Source organism: Hyperolius riggenbachi, chromosome 5 (assembly GCF_040937935.1).
Source record: "Hyperolius riggenbachi isolate aHypRig1 chromosome 5, aHypRig1.pri, whole genome shotgun sequence".
Lineage (NCBI taxonomy): Eukaryota > Metazoa > Chordata > Amphibia > Anura > Hyperoliidae > Hyperolius > Hyperolius riggenbachi.
Window position 1 is genome coordinate 273,630,528 of NC_090650.1, and position 17,570 is coordinate 273,648,097.

Below are 17,570 nucleotides of genomic sequence, written 5' to 3' on the forward strand. Positions count from 1 at the left end.
CCCATTAGTGCAAAACAGTCAAAAAAAGTCATAAAATGCCCTTGTGTATTTAGCCTACATCAGCATACTTACCTCTTTAGTACCAACTGCAGAATGATTAGTTTATGTTTTCAAAAAAAAAAAATGTCCACATTCCCAAATCAAAATGACAAAGCATGTGCACAGTAAACAGACGTAACCATAGTATAACGGCCTATACAAACTATGGGCCAGATTTATGACAAGGCAAAAAAATGATGAAAAACCAATGCAGTTGCTGCTACCAACCAATTACAATTGATTTGTTTATTTAACGGTTAAAGCAAACCTGAACTGAAATGTTTTATTTAAAGGGAAGGTTCAGGGAGGGTGGGTAAAAAATCAAAATCAATTTCCACTTACCTGGGGCTTCCTCCAGCCTGTGGCAGGCAGGAGGTGCCCTCGCCGCCGCTCCGCAGGCTCCCGGTGCTCTCCGGTGGCGCGCCCGACCTGGCCAGGCCGGCTGCCAGGTCTGGCTCTTCTGCGCTCCAAGGCCCGGAACTTCTGCGTCCCACGTCGGAGCGCTGACGTCATCGGGCGTCCTCCGGGCTCTACTGCGCAGGCGCAGTAGTTCTGTGCCTGCGCAGTAGAGCCCGGAGGACGTCCGATGACGTCAGCGCGCCGGCGTGGGACGCAGAAGTTCCGGGCCTTGGAGAGCAGAAGAGCCCGACCTGGCAGCCGGCCTGGACAGGTCGGGCGCGCCACCGGAGACCACCGGGAGCCTGCGGAGCGGCGGCGAGGGCACCTCCTGCCTGCCACGGGCTGGAGGAAGCCCCAGGTAAGTGGAAATTGATTTTGATTTTTTACCCACCCTCCCTGAACCTTCCCTTTAAGACGTTACATTTGATCACTGAAATCTCAACAGCAGACAATTCACTGTGACTTATATTCTGGTTCACTCAGCTGCCAACAGAAAGAAATAATGAACATTTAACGTGGCCATACATCAGGTAACTTGGCGACTAATTTACCATCAGATTCGATCATTATAATCAAATTGGATGAATATCGGTACAGACAAGAGCATGTCCGAATGATGATGCGACCAATTTAGGGTATAAATTGGTCGTATGTATTGATTGGACATGCTTCAAGATGCCGGACCAACATGATCTATCAGATGGGCGGCGGTAACAGCATGTGTTATCGGAATAAACGTGACAGGACCCCTGGCAAACACGTAGGGCACATGTATGTGGACGGAGGACGGATCCACATGGGTTTCCAGGTATACATGTAATTAAGGGCTGTGAAATTTGAGCACAGGGCAAAGCCAAAAAACATCTCACCCTGCTGACAAAGTCCCCGGCGGCATTATTTACTATTCCTCCTCCTGGCTGCCATTGAGGCATAATTTGGCTTCCAGCTATAGCTGGCAGCTGAATTAAACTGTTTTTATCGTAATTTGTGCTCTGTGTTTTGACTGCGCCCAAATTACTAACTGAGCACTGCTACAGCCGTAATTCACATTATGGCCTATGGCAGCACCGGCAGTGCCCAAATCTCAGGTGCCCTTTTTACCTGACTCAGGTTCCAGATCTTTCTCTGCTTTTGTACTCTGTATCCGTGTTTCTAATATTACTTGACAAGTCAGTTCAGGCGTGCTTTAAACCCTGATTAGTTGCTTTAGGCAGTTGCTCCCCTGCTGCTTCAGTTTTCTTTGCACCTGTTTGGATAAACCAGCCCCTATGTGCATCATACATTGCATCCAATATGCAAGAACATTAGGCAGCATATTAATTTCATTGTCAAATAATCAACCCAATGGGCTATTGTTGTGCAGTATGCATTTCTGTGCACAATCACGCTGTATCTCGGACATTATTGGGGCCAGCATTACAGCCCATAGCAGGGCACTGCAGTGCAATGTGCGGCTTCTTATGTTGATGGATAGCACAACTATGCACTTGTTATATATGATTATTCCGAAGCCTCCCAGATAAACCTCAGGACAGCGTAGAAAATTATTGATTGTTAACAGTGATGGAGTATACACAAAAGATATCTAATGCCACATACAATTACCGTATGTGATTTATTACAAACATTTCCTCAGCCTCAGTGGATAAAACAACTCTACCCAAGATCAGGAATTAGGATTAACCCATCAATATGACTGAAAGGGAAAACTGAAGCCTTGTGAAAGTACCTCCTGGCCGAGCAGTGGCTGGGCTTCAACAGGTGCCTTTCTTTTCTGCTCCTCCTTCACAGGCATTAAAGGCTTGAAAAATTTTGCTGACTGTGGAGAGAAAGTTTTGAATGGACTCGTCATTATGGCTTGTGGACTCTCTGGTGCTCCTCCTGGAACAAAGGAGGTAAAGGAGAGTGAAATATGGTACCTTTCAAGAATGTTATGCAGTTTACTTTGCTATCGGACTTCAGAGATACGGCATACACTGGCCTTATTACAATTACTATCTGTCCATCCTGTAAGTGAATATAGAAGAAGCATATCAATTAGTGGCACAGGTTTACACTTGTCACACAATCCTGCAGCTTGAGCATAAATAAGGTTAACGCCTCAAAGTGTCTCATCAACATCGTTCTTTTCCACAATGAAAAGGGACATTTAAAGGACAACTGAAGTGAGAGGGATATGGAGGCTGCCATATTTATTTATTTTTAAACAATACCAGTTGCCTGGCTGTCCTCCTTATCCTCTGCCTCTAATACTTTTAGTCATAGACCCCGAACAAGCATGCAGCAGATAAGGTGTCTCTGACATTATTGTGATGATAGTGAAATTCAGACACTACTGCAGCCATATACATCAGCAGGGCTGCCAGGCAACTGGCATTGCTTAACCTCTTGAAGACTGCAGTGGTAAACCCCCCTAAAGACCAGGGCTATTTTCAGTAAATTGGCCACTGCAGCTTTAAAGGGAACCAGAGAGGAACGGGGGGTGAAAAAAGAAAAAGATTTTATACATACCTGGGGCTTCTTCCAGCCCCATAAGCCTGAATCGCTCCCACACCACCGTCCTCAGCTTCCTGGATCCGCCGGTACCGGGCCCGTCACTTCCGGCGGACGCGGCCAATTGTCCGCATCACAGGGGCTCCCTCCATACATGTACGCATGCGGCTGTGCAGTAAGCAGCCACATGCGTATCTGTATGGGGAGAGCACCCTGTGATGCGGAGAATTGGCCGCGTCCGCCGGCCGACTTGCGGCAATGACGGGACCCGGTGGCGGCGGATCCAGGCAGCGGAGGACGGCGGCGTGGAAGCGATCCGTGCGTATGGGGCTGGAGGAAGCCCCAGGTATGTATATTGCATCCTCTCTGGTTCCCTTTAAGGCCGAGCTGCAGGGCCACACAACAAGGCACATGAGTGATCCCCCCCTCCCCTTTTCTCCCCACCAACAGAGCTCTCTGTTGGTGGGGTCTGATCTCACCTCAGTTTGTTTTTTTTTTATAATTTTTTTTTTATTAACCACTTCAGCACCACAGGGTTTTTTGCTTAAAAACCAGAGCAATTTTCACATTTCAGCACTCCTCCCATTCATTCACCAATAACTTTATTGCTACTCATCAGATGTAAATGATCTATATCTTGTTTTTTTTGCCACAAATTATGCTTTGTGAGGGTGATATTTGCTTTTAGTAATTATGCTATTATCTGTGCATTTTAAAGGGAAAAATGAGAAAAAAAAAAAGAAAAAATACACTATTTCTCCATTTCCATGCACTATAGTTTTTAAATAAACAATGTTACCATAGGTAAAACCCACACATTGTATTTTCTAATTTGTCCTGGTTATCTCAACCTATAAATAATGTTCCTAGTACAATGTATGGCGATAATATATTAGTTTCTGGTTTGTGTTTTTTGTTTTCTCATTGTACTCTATCAGTAATTAAAAGCCCTTATCTTCAAGATTAACAGTAATACACTCTCATGGCATACATATTTTAAAAGCTAAGTCCCTAGGGTAACTGTGTATTCTCTTTTCAATGCTGTCACTTTTTTTTTTTTTTTTTACAAGTATTTATTTAGGGGTATAGAGTACATGAAAATAACAGTTTTATTGCTTTTCATTCAGTTTTCCGGTAAAAAAAAATCACATGACTTAGCCCTCAGTTGTCAAACAACACAAAATCTATTCTCTCACTTGTCACGGTTAAAATGATACCCTATATACGTAATCAGATCGCTTATTGGGCATACAGCACACTGTTTACCACAAGTACGCCTATCTACTCCCCTGAGCTTTAAGTAAAGTTTTGTGGGGGGTAGATAAGCGTAGCAAGGGAGGTAAAGTGGTTAAATAAATGTATTTTTTGTTTGTTTATTTAATTTTTTTACTATCCCGCCCATCCCCGCCAGCCAATCACGGCGATCGGCTGTCATAGGCTTCAGCCTATGAGAGCCGGTCGCTCTCTGGTGCCCCAGGGGGACAGCCGTGTCACACGGCTGTCCCCAGTACAGTGCTGCTGCAGATCACAGCGCTGTACATGTAAATAGACGTCTAACAGTCTCCCGAGCGGCAATCAATCACTCCCATTCCTCCCAGCCCACACCCTTCAGCTGTCGCCTCGCCTCGTACGCGCACCCAACACAGATCAACCGTGCATGAGACGCAGGCAGGCGGAGGCTGATACCTTATTGGATACCTTATTGGATTAGGCTAGGCGGCAGCTGTGGGAGTGGGCTGGGAGGAGTGGGCATGTTTGATGGGCGGCGGCAGAAGCGGAGGGTTTGGCTTGCGAGTGATGAAGCAAGCTCAAACCCTCCTCTGGCAGCTCCAGTACGCGTGCGCAGCCGTACGTGAACATACGGCTGCACGCATTAGGAGCTCACTGCGCCGGCGTCCCGCAGTATACTGCGCCTGCGTTGCCACAGTAGTTCCGGGTCGCTGGGGAGCCCGACCTCGAGGTCGGGTCCCCGACCGGGGCTTACCACACAGAATTGATACATTGGGACGGGGAACGGAGGGCGCGATCAGGCTACAAAAAAAGTTAGTAACACGCAGGCATGCGTGTTTTACATTTGTTCGATTGCCTGAGGGCACTTTAATCACTCCGGTCTATCTGGGCTGATAGAACCGTCCAGATAGCATGCCCTGCTGCTGCTGCACCGGGCACACGATCGTGCGCACTTCTGCGCACGCTCCCGCTGCCTTCCATTAGCCCTGAGATCAATGAATGGGAATATCGTTCAGCATGCAGATTAGGTGTTTGACTGGATTTGCCACATGCTTGTTTCAGATGGGCGATTCAGACACCACTGATGCCAAAGAGATCAGCAGGACTGCCAGGTAGGCCTGAACGATTTATAGTTTTTTGACCGAAATCGCGATCATGGAAACGAGATTGTGAACATGGCGATTTCTCACGATTTCCCCCACTGCTGTGCAGCAGTGTACCAGTTTAGTCTAGCAGTCTATCTCCCGCTTGCCGCTCCGTAGCGACGGCTTAGCGGCTCTCACTATCTCCTTACTTGTGGCCGCCTCCACCCCCTACGTCATCACAGGGTTCTTAATTTCTCCCTCCGCCTTGCCTAGCACGTCATTGGCTGGGCGGGCGGCCGCGGCAGGTTCTCACTCTCTTTCGCTCTGCCCAGCTTAGTACATCATCAGCTGGGCGGGCGGCAGACTCTGCCCACAGGCTCTCGCTCTGTTTCCCTCTGCCTGGCCTAGCGCGTCATCAGCCGGGCGGGCGGCAGTACTGTCAGTCAAGAGTTTGTACATAAGATCACGCTGACACCCTGTGTGTGCCTCATTCATTCTGTGTGTATGCTAGATGATGTGTGCAGGGCAGTGGGCACTGCGCATTTGAGCTGAGGTGACTGTGAGCTGGACTGTGTGATTACTTATATAGTGTGTGTGTGTGTGTGTGTGTGTGTGTGTGTGTGTGTGTGTGTGTGTGTGTGTGTGTGTGTGTGTGTGTGTGTGTGTGTGTGTGTGTGTGTGTCACAAGCCAAACTGTGGTTCCACTCCTGCCTGGCTTGATAACTGGCCAAAGCCTGCCCTGCGGAGTGCAGAGCTAAGGAAGGACTCTACTGTCCACACAAACTGATCCTTGTGGCTGGGCTTAGGACAGTGCACAGCGGGAGAAGGGCTGTCACTGGATTGCTACTGGCTGCACACAGCGGCAAAGTGCCGTAATATCTTCAAAACCACTGCTTCGACGATCACGTGACAGGATCGTCTTCTCCGAATTCGTGAGGCCGTGAGCCGTTACTGTATCTGCACAGCAGTTTCAGGAAAAGCACTGGACTGACCTGCAAGTTGCCCTCTCACCTCAATGACCCAGGATCTGTTGTGTTAGGGCCCGCCGCCCATAGTCTTGCGGCAATCACGTGGTGATCATGCGTTCTCTAGTCTCCATCTTTTTCTCTAGTCTCTCACCTAAATTCACATAATGCAGTAAGGTTTACAAACATGACAGACAATAACATCATCCTATCAATTTGATAGTATGATGTTATTTTCTGTCACTGCATGTTTGTAAATGTTACTGTGTACATTGTGAATTTAGTGCTAAAGCTGGATTTGAAGAAAATCATGAATCGAATCGAAATCGCAATTTCTGACAGAAATAGTGTGATCCAATCTTTTCCTAAAATCGTTCAGGCCTACTGCCAGGCAATGGTTATAGTTAAAAACAAAATAAATATGGCAGCCTCCATATCCCTCAAGGCATGGTGTTTTCGTTCCTTTCAACAGTGAGCTTCTCTGTGTAACGTGTGCACCCTCTAGTGGTTGGAAAATATGATTTCTTTATATACTGTATCAGCAAGAAAACTGGAAAAGATATCACAGTAAGTTCTTGAAAACTTGGCAACCATGACTGAACTAGCCAAACATAGGACTGAAGCACATAGTAACACATACACAAGACAATGGAAATTATCTTACATTTTATAATATTGCATCTTACTGAAAATGTGACGCAAATAATTCCGAGATGACACAGGGTAATGAAAGTTTTGTATGCAAACTTGTGGATCTTGAAATGGAACACTCCTTTCCACTGGAGGGATTGTATTGGTCCATTTTCAAGCAGCCTAAATTTGCATAATTCTGCATCATCTCAGAATCATTTCCATCTCATTGACCATTCCTGGTTAAAGGTTAATAACAGGGTCGGACTGGGACACTGGTGGCCCACCAGAAAAATTTCAACCTGGGGCCCACACATCCCATGATTGCGGTGAAAAAAGGGCTTGACCATGCACCGGAAGTTGGGCGTGGTCATGATGCATTATAGACAGGGCCAAATGTACATGATCTTAGCAGCATTGTAATTCAGAGACACTGCTGCCCAGCAAAACGTTGCATAGAGTCCCCTCCTTCAATATAAAGTAATGTCCTAGTTACCATACATATTATTATTATTATTATTTTTTATTTATATAGCGCCAACATATTCCGCAGCGCTTTACAAAGCACAATAAGACGACAAGGGGAACATAGATACAGCTAACAAATATACAGCAGAGTTCCAAGCAGCACAAATATTGTTACAAAGACAGTAAACATTAGGAGGATGACCCTGCCCTTGCGAGCTTACAATGTAATGGGTAGTGGGGGACACACTAGGTAAGGGGGTGGAGGATGGATGAGGCAGTGATTCTTTGCCTCTGATTACATTGTGACAAATAAGTAAATAAAGGGCTATAGAATGTTATAAGCTTGTCTGAAAAGGTGTGTTTTAAGAGTGCGTTTGAAGATGTCCAGGTTTGGAGCATGACGTACAGGCTGTGGAAGAGAGTTCCAGATAAGGGCTGATGCTCGTGTAAAGTCCTGGATGCGAGCATGAGAGGAGGTGATCAGCTTAGAGGCCAGGATAATTTCTTGGGAGGAGCGAAGGTTGCGGGAGGGACAATATCTTGAGATTAGTGAGGAGATGTATGGAGGAGACAACTCGTGGAGGGCTTTGTATGTTAGAGTCAGGAGTTTGAACTGGATCCTCTGGGTAATGGGTAACCAGTGGAGAGAACGGCACAGTGGGGCTGCATCGGAAGAGCGTGTGGAAAGGTGAATGAGGCGGGCCGCTGCATTTAGAAGGGATTGGAGAGGAGCTGGCCTGTTTTTTGGTAGGCCACAGAGCAGGGTGTTGCAGTAGTCTAGGCGGGAGATGATTAAGGCATGAACAAGCATTTTGGTGGCCTCTTGTGTGAGGAAGGGACGGATACGGAATATATTTTTGAGCTGGAAATAGCAGGTGGTGGTTAATGAGGCAATGTGAGGTTTAAAGGAGAGCTCTGAGTCAAGTATAACCCCCAAGCAGCGGGCCTTAGTGGTTGAGGTTATTGGGGTGTTGTCATATGACATTGATTAGACTGTGAGCTCCTGTGGGGACAGTCAGTGACATGACTATGTACTCTGTACAGTGCTGCAGAAGATGTCAGTGCTATGTAAATACATAATAATAATAATAATAATAATATGGTAGGACATTAGACAATGAGTATGGTAGGATCAGAGTGTGAGCTCCTCTTAGGACAGTCAGTGACATGACCATGTACTCTGTAAAGTGCTGCAGAAGATGTCAGTGCTATATAAATACATAATACAAATATAATACAAATATAATACAAATATAGCATGCTAGGCTAGATATGGTGGGAATCATTTGATTGTGAGCAATGGCAAGTAATGTCAAGTGCCAGCAATTGTGAGGCCCACCGAGGGAAAAAAACTGTACTACTCTGGCCCAGTCTGACCCTGGTTAATAATACAGTACTAGAGTTAAAGGATTACTGTATGCCTCAGTTATAAATTTTCAACTTCTACACACTGAGAATACAAAAGCTATACATTTCTAAGATTATGGCAGTACCCTCCGTGTGGGACAATTTGCTTTGTTATAGCAGCTTTCGTAATTTAGTAGGTTTACAAGACAAAATGTTGAAACATGCCATCCATGGACACATCAAAGTGGCATGACAATGGTCAGTGCCACACCTCTGATTCTGAATATGAACTCATGACATAGTCTAATGTATTACAGGCGTGACTTTATGTTCGTCCCAAGGGTGTAACTAGAGGGCAGCAGCCACTGCAACTTTAGGGGGGGGGGGGGCAGAGCTGGAAGAGGGCCCCACCTGCTACTTTACTCCCTCAGATAATGGGCTCCACCCTTCACATCACGTGTTTTTGTGGCTACACTTGTAATAGGTGTGAAGATCATTATGGCCACACTTTTTTTATATCTCTTGCAAGATGGGCCCCCAGGCTGTGAGGGTCACCAGTGGTAGGCAAGGGAAAGGGTGTGAACATTGGGGGGCCCCATCACAGTTTTGCTTGGGTGCTCCATGATTTGTAGTTACATCGCTGGTTGGTCCAATAAAACATAATTCAAATGCTCACCTCCCCCATTACTTCTTCTAGGCGATTCAGTCAGCTGACTTCCACAGCCTGACACATCTTTATAACTGAAGGAGTAGTCAAACGCATCTAGTTGGTTTTCTGACCATCCCTGCGAAATATACAAGTATATTAGATGTCTGTAAGAATGAAAATGTTGCAGGAACTATACTAGTAGATATACAAGGTACCAGAAACCGCTATGATGCAAAAACCTCACTGGATACTCTGGGCACTTTTACCCCAATTTCCTTTCAATTTTATTTATAAATCAGCCTCTCTGAATATTGACTTGTGAACGCCTGCCAATACGAACCTCCAACCCACTGCAATGTCTGGGACTCCCTGTTCTGTGCCCATGCAGAGGAGGACATGGAGAAAACTGAGGACACAAAGGAGCATAGAGGAGGACACAAGGAGGGACACAAAGGGGCATAGAGGAGGACACAAAGACATAGAGGGGGACACGAGGACAGAGGCGGACACATGGGGGACAGAGAAGGACAAGGAGACATAAGAGGTACAAGGGGACATGAGGCACAAAGGGGGCATAATCCACAAGATGCCCCTTCACCATGGATGCACCAGGTTTAGTATATATTTTTCCCCCTGGTTTTTGTCCTCTAAACCTAGGTGCGTCTTATGGTTAGGAGCGTCTTATAGTCTAAAAAATACAGTATCTTCAGTTTCCCTTTAAGAAAATACATTTTTAAACAAAGCTTAAGGAATACAATCAAAGAAACCAAATAAAATAAAAGAACCAAAATAAAGACAATTGGCCAGTATGCTAAATAGTTTTTACCGGTCCTGTCAGTCATTTTTAGCTAGTCGTGAAAATTCTATATATGTCAACAAATTATCACAAGTAAAGTTCAAACCTCTTCATCACAGAGATTCCTGTTGACAAACAGATATTCACATAAAATACTGGGTGCAAGTTGTGCTGAAGAACCAGTTCAACATCCTTACCTTGTCATCTTCATCACAGCCAGACAAATCCAGGCGACTAGATGAAACCTAAACAAGTCACAAGTATTAGATATACTGGTAGGTTTATAATATGTTTTTTAAGGAAAATACACATTTGCACTTGTAGTACAGTGGCTAATTCTTGCCTTGGGATCAAAGCCCCACCATGAACACTATCTGTATAGTGTTAGCATGTTTTCTCTTTGTTTAGTGGGTACCTTCTGTTCTGTTTTTTTTTTTTTAAACCTCAAAAATATATTAGTACATTAGTTGGTACTCCCACAAAATTGCCATAGGCTGCAGGTTGGATGTAAGGTGGTAAAACCCTTTGAGGCTCTTAGCAATGGGACCTGTTTAGTGTACTGTTAAAGCCAAAGCTCGGGCACAAAAAGAGATAATTACCTAAAGAGAGGGAAGCCTCAGGGTCCTATTGAGGCTTACCTTGGTATTCAGCAGTCCATCCTTGCTGAGCGCAGGCCCCCCGGAAGATTACCGACAATGGATTGTTGGCAAGCTTATCGGAGGGCCACGGAGCTACTCATGCATGGGCCCAATATGATTGCCGTTAAATCTGTGGAGGGGGGGTGCATCCCAGGCTGTACAGATGCATCACTAGGCAACGGCAGAGCAATGCATCTGTAAAGCATTGGGGCCCAAAACTTTTGCAGTCAGTGGAAGTATATAAACAGATAAATGCATTGAAAGGGTTAACAAGGGGTTAATAGGCTAGGTTACGTTGGTTGGGGGGGGGGGGGTGGGACATGTTTTATTTTATTGAGACCTTACCTTTAATTTTTTTTTTTTAACTTGCAGAACATTTTTATGCTTAACTTTTTAATGATATTTGCTATAGCACGAGCGTGCACAACCGCACACATGTGCAAGAGCGCATGTGCGCGGCGGTTTTAAATCAGGGATGTAGATTCTACATCCAAGAACCTACAGCAGTGACTAATTAAGATGTAGAATCTACATCCAAAAAAAACTTGGATGGGTGTAGCATCGAGACAGAGCTTACTTAGGTGTCCAATCTTATTGGCATGGCAGGTAATATGGAAAGAAATCTCCATTTTCAATGCAGCTTTACAGACACAGATTACAGACCACAGAAACCTAACAAACAGTAGCAACAAATTCAATCCCAGATGAAATGGAGGAGTTGCTTACATTGTGCATGTTGGGTGTGCTCAAGCTGCGCCGAATGTGCTTTGTTTTGTTTGCAATTGCTTCCTTAACCGTCACAGCCTAGAAGCAGAAAGTAAAAATGCACACAGATATTTTATATTTTTAACCATGTGATTTACATCTTAGCGCAAATAAAATCTCTGTGCCCACATACTTAATCCCAACTCCTAAACCTATATTTGAGTGAGGAAATTAGGACTTCTCTCAGTGCTGTTCCGTCTCCCCCCTCACTTACTGTCTAGGTGACATCTGGAATGCGAGCTTAGCTGTCAGACAGGACAGAAAGTGAGAAACGGCAATAAAAACCCATAAGGAGTTCTATATATCCCTCAGTCTGTAGGTATACTTCCAGGTCAACAGATACATATCAGAGTTGGTGCTTTGTTATGTGTTCATTACTATTTTCTTGTTCATCTGCAGAGCTTATTGGAGATCCTCACTAGTGTTGGGCGAACATCTAAATGTTCGGGTTCGGGCCGAACAGGCCGAACATGGCCGCGATGTTCGGGTGTTCGACCCGAACTCCGAACATAATGGAAGTCAATGGGGACCCGAACTTTTGTGCTTTGTAAAGCCTCCTTACATGCTACATACCCCAAATTTACAGGGTATGTGCACCTTGGGAGTGGGTACAAGAGGAAAAATTTTTTTAGCAAAAAGAGCTTATAGTTTTTGAGAAAATCAATTTTAAAGTTTCAAAGGGAAAACTGTCTTTTAAATGCGGGAAATGTCTGTTTTCTTTGCACAGGTAACATGCTTTTTGTCGGCATGCAGTCATAAATGTAATACATATAAGAGGTTCCAGGAAAAGGGACCGGTAACGCTAACCCAGCAGCAGCACACGTGATGGAACAAGAGGAGGGTGGCGCAGGAGGAGAAGGCCACGCTTTGAGACACAACAACCCAGGCCTTGCATGAGGGCAAGAAGCGTGCGGATAGCAATTTGCATTTTGTCGCCATGCAGTCATAAATGTAATACAGATGAGAGGTTCAATAAACAGGGACCGGAAACGCTAACCCATCACAGATGTTCATTGTTCATGTTACTTGGTTGGGGTCCGGGAGTGTTGCGTAGTCGTTTCCAATCCAGGATTGATTTATTTTAATTTGAGTCAGACGGTCTGCATTTTCTGTGGAGAGGCGGATACGCCGCCGATCTGTGACGATGCCTCCGGCAGCACTGAAACAGCGTTCCGACATAACGCTGGCTGCCGGGCAAGCCAGCACCTCTATTGCGTACATTGCCAGTTTGTGCCAGGTGTCTAGCTTCGATACCCAATAGTTGAAGGGTGCAGATGGATTGTTCAACACAGCTACGCCATCTGACATGTAGTCCTTGACCATCTTCTCCAGGCGATCGGTGTTGGAGGTGGATCTGCACGCTTGCTGTTCTGTGTGCTGCTGCATGGGTGTCAGAAAATTTTTCCACTCCAAGGACACTGCCGATACCATTCCCTTTTGGGCACTAGCTGCGGCTTGTGTTGTTTGCTGCCCTCCTGGTCGTCCTGGGTTTGCGGAAGTCAGTCTGTCGGCGTACAACTGGCTAGAGGAGGGGGAGGATGTCAATCTCCTCTCTAAAGTCTCCACAAGGGCCTGCTGGTATTCTTCCATTTTGACCTGTCTGGCTCTTTCTTCAAGCAGTTTTGGAACATTGTGTTTGTACCGTGGATCCAGAAGGGTATAAACCCAGTAATTGGTGTTGTCCAGAATGCGCACAATGCGTGGGTCGCGTTCAATGCAGTCCTAGGCCGAAGAGGTCATAGCCTAGGGTCACAAAACCTGTTTATTGGGCAATTTTAATGGTGGCGAGTCTGACGTACATAAATCGCAGCAATGGCCGTTAGCAACGTCTGAATCTCACGAAATGTCTCATGCAGGTAGAAGACATATTGTTAGACTTGGGCTCCAAAGATGGGTTCCCTACATCTCTGCAAACCAGAGTTACAGGGCTCCAAATTTGGTAAAATCCCCCATAGGCTTTCATTGGGCCTCCTATTTACAGTTCCAAAATCTCACATCTTTTCAAAGGGCAATTACTCAGCAGTGGCAAATTTTCTAGCATTGTAGGGACCCTTAGGGGGAACATGACTGGTGAGTTTCGGGCCCCTAGGCCGAAGAGGTCATAGCCTAGGGTCACAAAAACCTGTTTATTGGGGCTATTTCAATGGTAGTGATGGTGACGTACATAAATCGCAGCAATGGCCGTTAGCAAAGTCTGAATCTCACGAAATGTCTCATGCAGGTAGAAGACATATTGTTAGACTTGGATTCCAAAGATGGGGTCCCTACATCTCTGCAAACCAGAGTTACAGGGGTCCAAAATTGGTAAAATCCCCCATAGGATTTCATTGGCTCCCTATTTCACTTTTCAAAATCTCACATCTTTTCAAAGGGCAATGGCTCAGCAGTACCAAATTTTCTAGCATTGTAGGGACCCTTAGGGGGAACATGACTGGTGAGTTTCGGGCCCCTAGGCCGAAGAGGTCATAGCCTAGGGTCACAAAAACCTGTTTATTTGGGCTATTTCAATGGTAGTGATGGTGGCGTACATAAATCTCAGCCATGGCCGTTAGCAACGTCTGAATCTCACGAAATGTCTCATGCAGGTAGAAGACATATTGTTAGACTTGGATTCCAAAGATGGGGTCCCTACATCTCTGCAAACCAGAGTTACAGGGGTCCAAAATTGGTAAAATCCCCCATAGGCTTTCATTGGGCCTCCTATTTACCGTTCCAAAATCTCACACCATTTCAAAGGGCAATGGCTCAGCAGTGGCAAAACTCACCAGTCATGATCCCCCTAAGGGTCCCTACAATGCTAGAAAATTTGGTACTGCTGAGCCATTGCCCTTTGAAAAGATGTGAGATTTTGGAAAGTGAAATAGGGAGCCAATGAAATCCTATGGGGGATTTTACCAATTTTGGACCCCTGTAACTCTGGTTTGCAGAGATGTAGGGACCCCATCTTTGGAATCCAAGTCTAACAATATGTCTTCTACCTGCATGAGACATTTCGTGAGATTCAGACTTTGCTAACGGCCATTGCTGCGATTTATGTACGTCACCATCACTACCATTGAAATAGCCCCAATAAACAGGTTTTTGTGACCCTAGGCTATGACCTCTTCGGCCTAGGGGCCCGAAACTCACCAGTCATGTTCCCCCTAAGGGTCCCTACAATGCTAGAAAATTTGCCACTGCTGAGCCATTGCCCTTTGAAAAGATGTGAGATTTTGGAAAGTGAAATAGGGAGCCAATGAAATCCTATGGGGGATTTTACCAATTTTGGACCCCTGTAACTCTGGTTTGCAGAGATGTAGGGACCCCATCTTTGGAATCCAAGTCTAACAATATGTCTTCTACCTGCATGAGACATTTTGTGAGATTCAGACTTTGCTAACGGCCATTGCTGCGATTTATGTACGTCACCATCACTACCATTGAAATAGCCCCAATAAACAGGTTTTTGTGACCCTAGGCTATGACCTCTTCGGCCTAGGGGCCCAAAACTCACCAGTCATGTTCCCCCTAAGGGTCCCTACAATGCTAGAAAATTTGCCACTGCTGAGCCATTGCCCTTTGAAAAGATGTGAGATTTTGGAAAGTGAAATAGGGAGCCAATGAAATCCTATGGGGGATTTTACCAATTTTGGACCCCTGTAACTCTGGTTTGCAGAGATGTAGGGACCCCATCTTTGGAATCCAAGTCTAACAATATGTCTTCTACCTGCATGAGACATTTCGTGAGATTCAGACTTTGCTAACAGCCATTGCTGCGATTTATGTACGTCACCATCACTACCATTGAAATAGCCCCAATAAACAGGTTTTTGTGACCCTAGGCTATGACCTCTTCGGCCTAGGGGCCCGAAACTCACCAGTCATGTTCCCCCTAAGGGTCCCTACAATGCTAGAAAATTTGCCACTGCTGAGTAATTGCCCTTTGAAAAGATGTGAGATTTTGGAACTGTAAATAGGAGGCCCAATGAAAGCCTATGGGGGATTTTACCAAATTTGGAGCCCTGTAACTCTGGTTTGCAGAGATGTAGGGAACCCATCTTTGGAGCCCAAGTCTAACAATATGTCTTCTACCTGCATGAGACATTTCGTGAGATTCAGACGTTGCTAACGGCCATTGCTGCGATTTATGTACGTCAGACTCGCCACCATTGAAATTGCCCAATAAACAGGTTTTGTGACCCTAGGCTATGACCTCTTCGACCTAGGACTGCATTGAACGCGACCCACGCATTGTGCGCATTCTGGACAACACCAATTACTGGGTTTATACCCTTCTGGATCCACGGTACAAACACAATGTTCCAAAACTGCTTGAAGAAAGAGCCAGACAGGTCAAAATGGAAGAATACCAGCAGGCCCTTGTGGAGACTTTAGAGAGGAGATTGACATCCTCCCCCTCCTCTAGCCAGTTGTACGCCGACAGACTGACTTCCGCAAACCCAGGACGACCAGGAGGGCAGCAAACAACACAAGCCGCAGCTAGTGCCCAAAAGGGAATGGTATCGGCAGTGTCCTTGGAGTGGGAAAATTTTCTGACACCCATGCAGCAGCACACAGAACAGCAAGCGTGCAGATCCACCTCCAACACCGATCGCCTGGAGAAGATGGTCAAGGACTACATGTCAGATGGCGTAGCTGTGTTGAACAATCCATCTGCACCCTTCAACTATTGGGTATCGAAGCTAGACACCTGGCACAAACTGGCAATGTACGCAATAGAGGTGCTGGCTTGCCCGGCAGCCAGCGTTATGTCGGAACGCTGTATCAGTGCTGCCGGAGGCATCGTCACAGATCGGCGGCGTATCCGCCTCTCCACAGAAAATGCAGACCGTCTGACTCAAATTAAAATGAATCAATCCTGGATTGGAAACGACTACGCAACACTCCCAGGCCCCAACCAAGTAACATGAACAATGAACATCTGTGATGGGTTAGCGTTTCCGGTCCCTGTTTATTGAACCTCTCATCTGTATTACATTTATGACTGCATGGCGACAAAATGCAAATTGCTATCCGCACGCTTCTTGTCCTCATGCAAGGCCTGGGTTGTTGTGTCTCAAAGCGTGGCCTTCTCCTCCTGCGCCACCCTCCTCTTGTTCCATCACGTGTGCTGCTGCTGGGTTAGCGTTACCGGTCCCTTTTCCTGGAACCTCTTACATGTATTACATTTATGACTGCATGCCGACAAAAAGCATGTTACCTGTGTAAAGAAAACAGACATTTCCCGCATTTAAAAGACAGTTTTCCCTTTGAAACTTTAAAATCGATTTTCTCAAAAACTATAAGCTCTTTTTGCTAAAAATGTTTTCCCTCTTGTACCCACTCCCAAGGTGCACATACCCTGTAAATTTGGGGTATGTAGCATGTAAGGAGGCTTTACAAAGCACGAAAGTTCGGGTCCCCATTGACTTCCATTATGTTCGGAGTTCGGCCATGTTCGGCCCGAACCCGAACATCTAGATGTTCGCCCAACACTACACGTGACCCGTTCGGCCAATCACAGCGCTAGCCGAACGTTCGGGTAACGTTCGGCCATGCGCTCTTAGTTCGGCCATATGGCCGAACAGTTTAGCCGAACACCATCAGGTGTTCGGCCGAACCCGAACATCACCCGAACAGGGTGATGTTCTGCAGAACCCGAACAGTGGCGAACACTGTTCGCCCAACACTAATCCTCACTGTGATAATCTGAACAAAACTTCATATTGGTTACCATCACTACACAAGCCGTTAATTCAGGATAGTCATCATAAATAAAGCAGAAATATATAACTGAAAGACTGATCAAAAGAAAAGTAAGGGCAGAGACACACTGCAGAGTTCTTTTTTTCAATCCGTTTTTGTTTTTAAAAACACGTTCCCATTGACTTGCATTAAAATTGTGGTAAAATTGCATCAAAATTGCCACCATTGTGATTTTTTGAAAAATCAAGATTGCAGCAATTTTGCCACAATTGTATTGCAAGTTAATTATTAAAAAAACAAAAACTGAATGAATAGCACTCTGCAGTGTGTCTCTGCCCTATCGTAGCAAATACGATTTCAATCAGCCAGTAGTTGCTTTTG

At 45.6% G+C, this 17,570-nt stretch overlaps 1 protein-coding gene across 4 annotated transcripts in view; it reads right to left on the reverse strand.

Annotated features, from left to right (window-relative positions):
• The window catches only part of KIF13A (kinesin family member 13A), a 164,899-nt gene that overhangs the window by 10,479 nt on the left and 136,850 nt on the right, over positions 1 to 17,570 (reverse strand). For all 4 annotated transcript variants that reach the window (XM_068236944.1, XM_068236945.1, XM_068236943.1 and 1 more), the window contains 4 exons: positions 11,466 to 11,543; positions 10,299 to 10,346; positions 9,333 to 9,441; positions 2,168 to 2,319 (listed from right to left, as the gene is read on the reverse strand). In XM_068236944.1, coding sequence (XP_068093045.1) covers positions 2,168 to 2,319; positions 9,333 to 9,441; positions 10,299 to 10,346; positions 11,466 to 11,543 — 387 coding nt within the window. The remainder of the gene's footprint in view (positions 1 to 2,167; positions 2,320 to 9,332; positions 9,442 to 10,298; positions 10,347 to 11,465; positions 11,544 to 17,570) is intronic.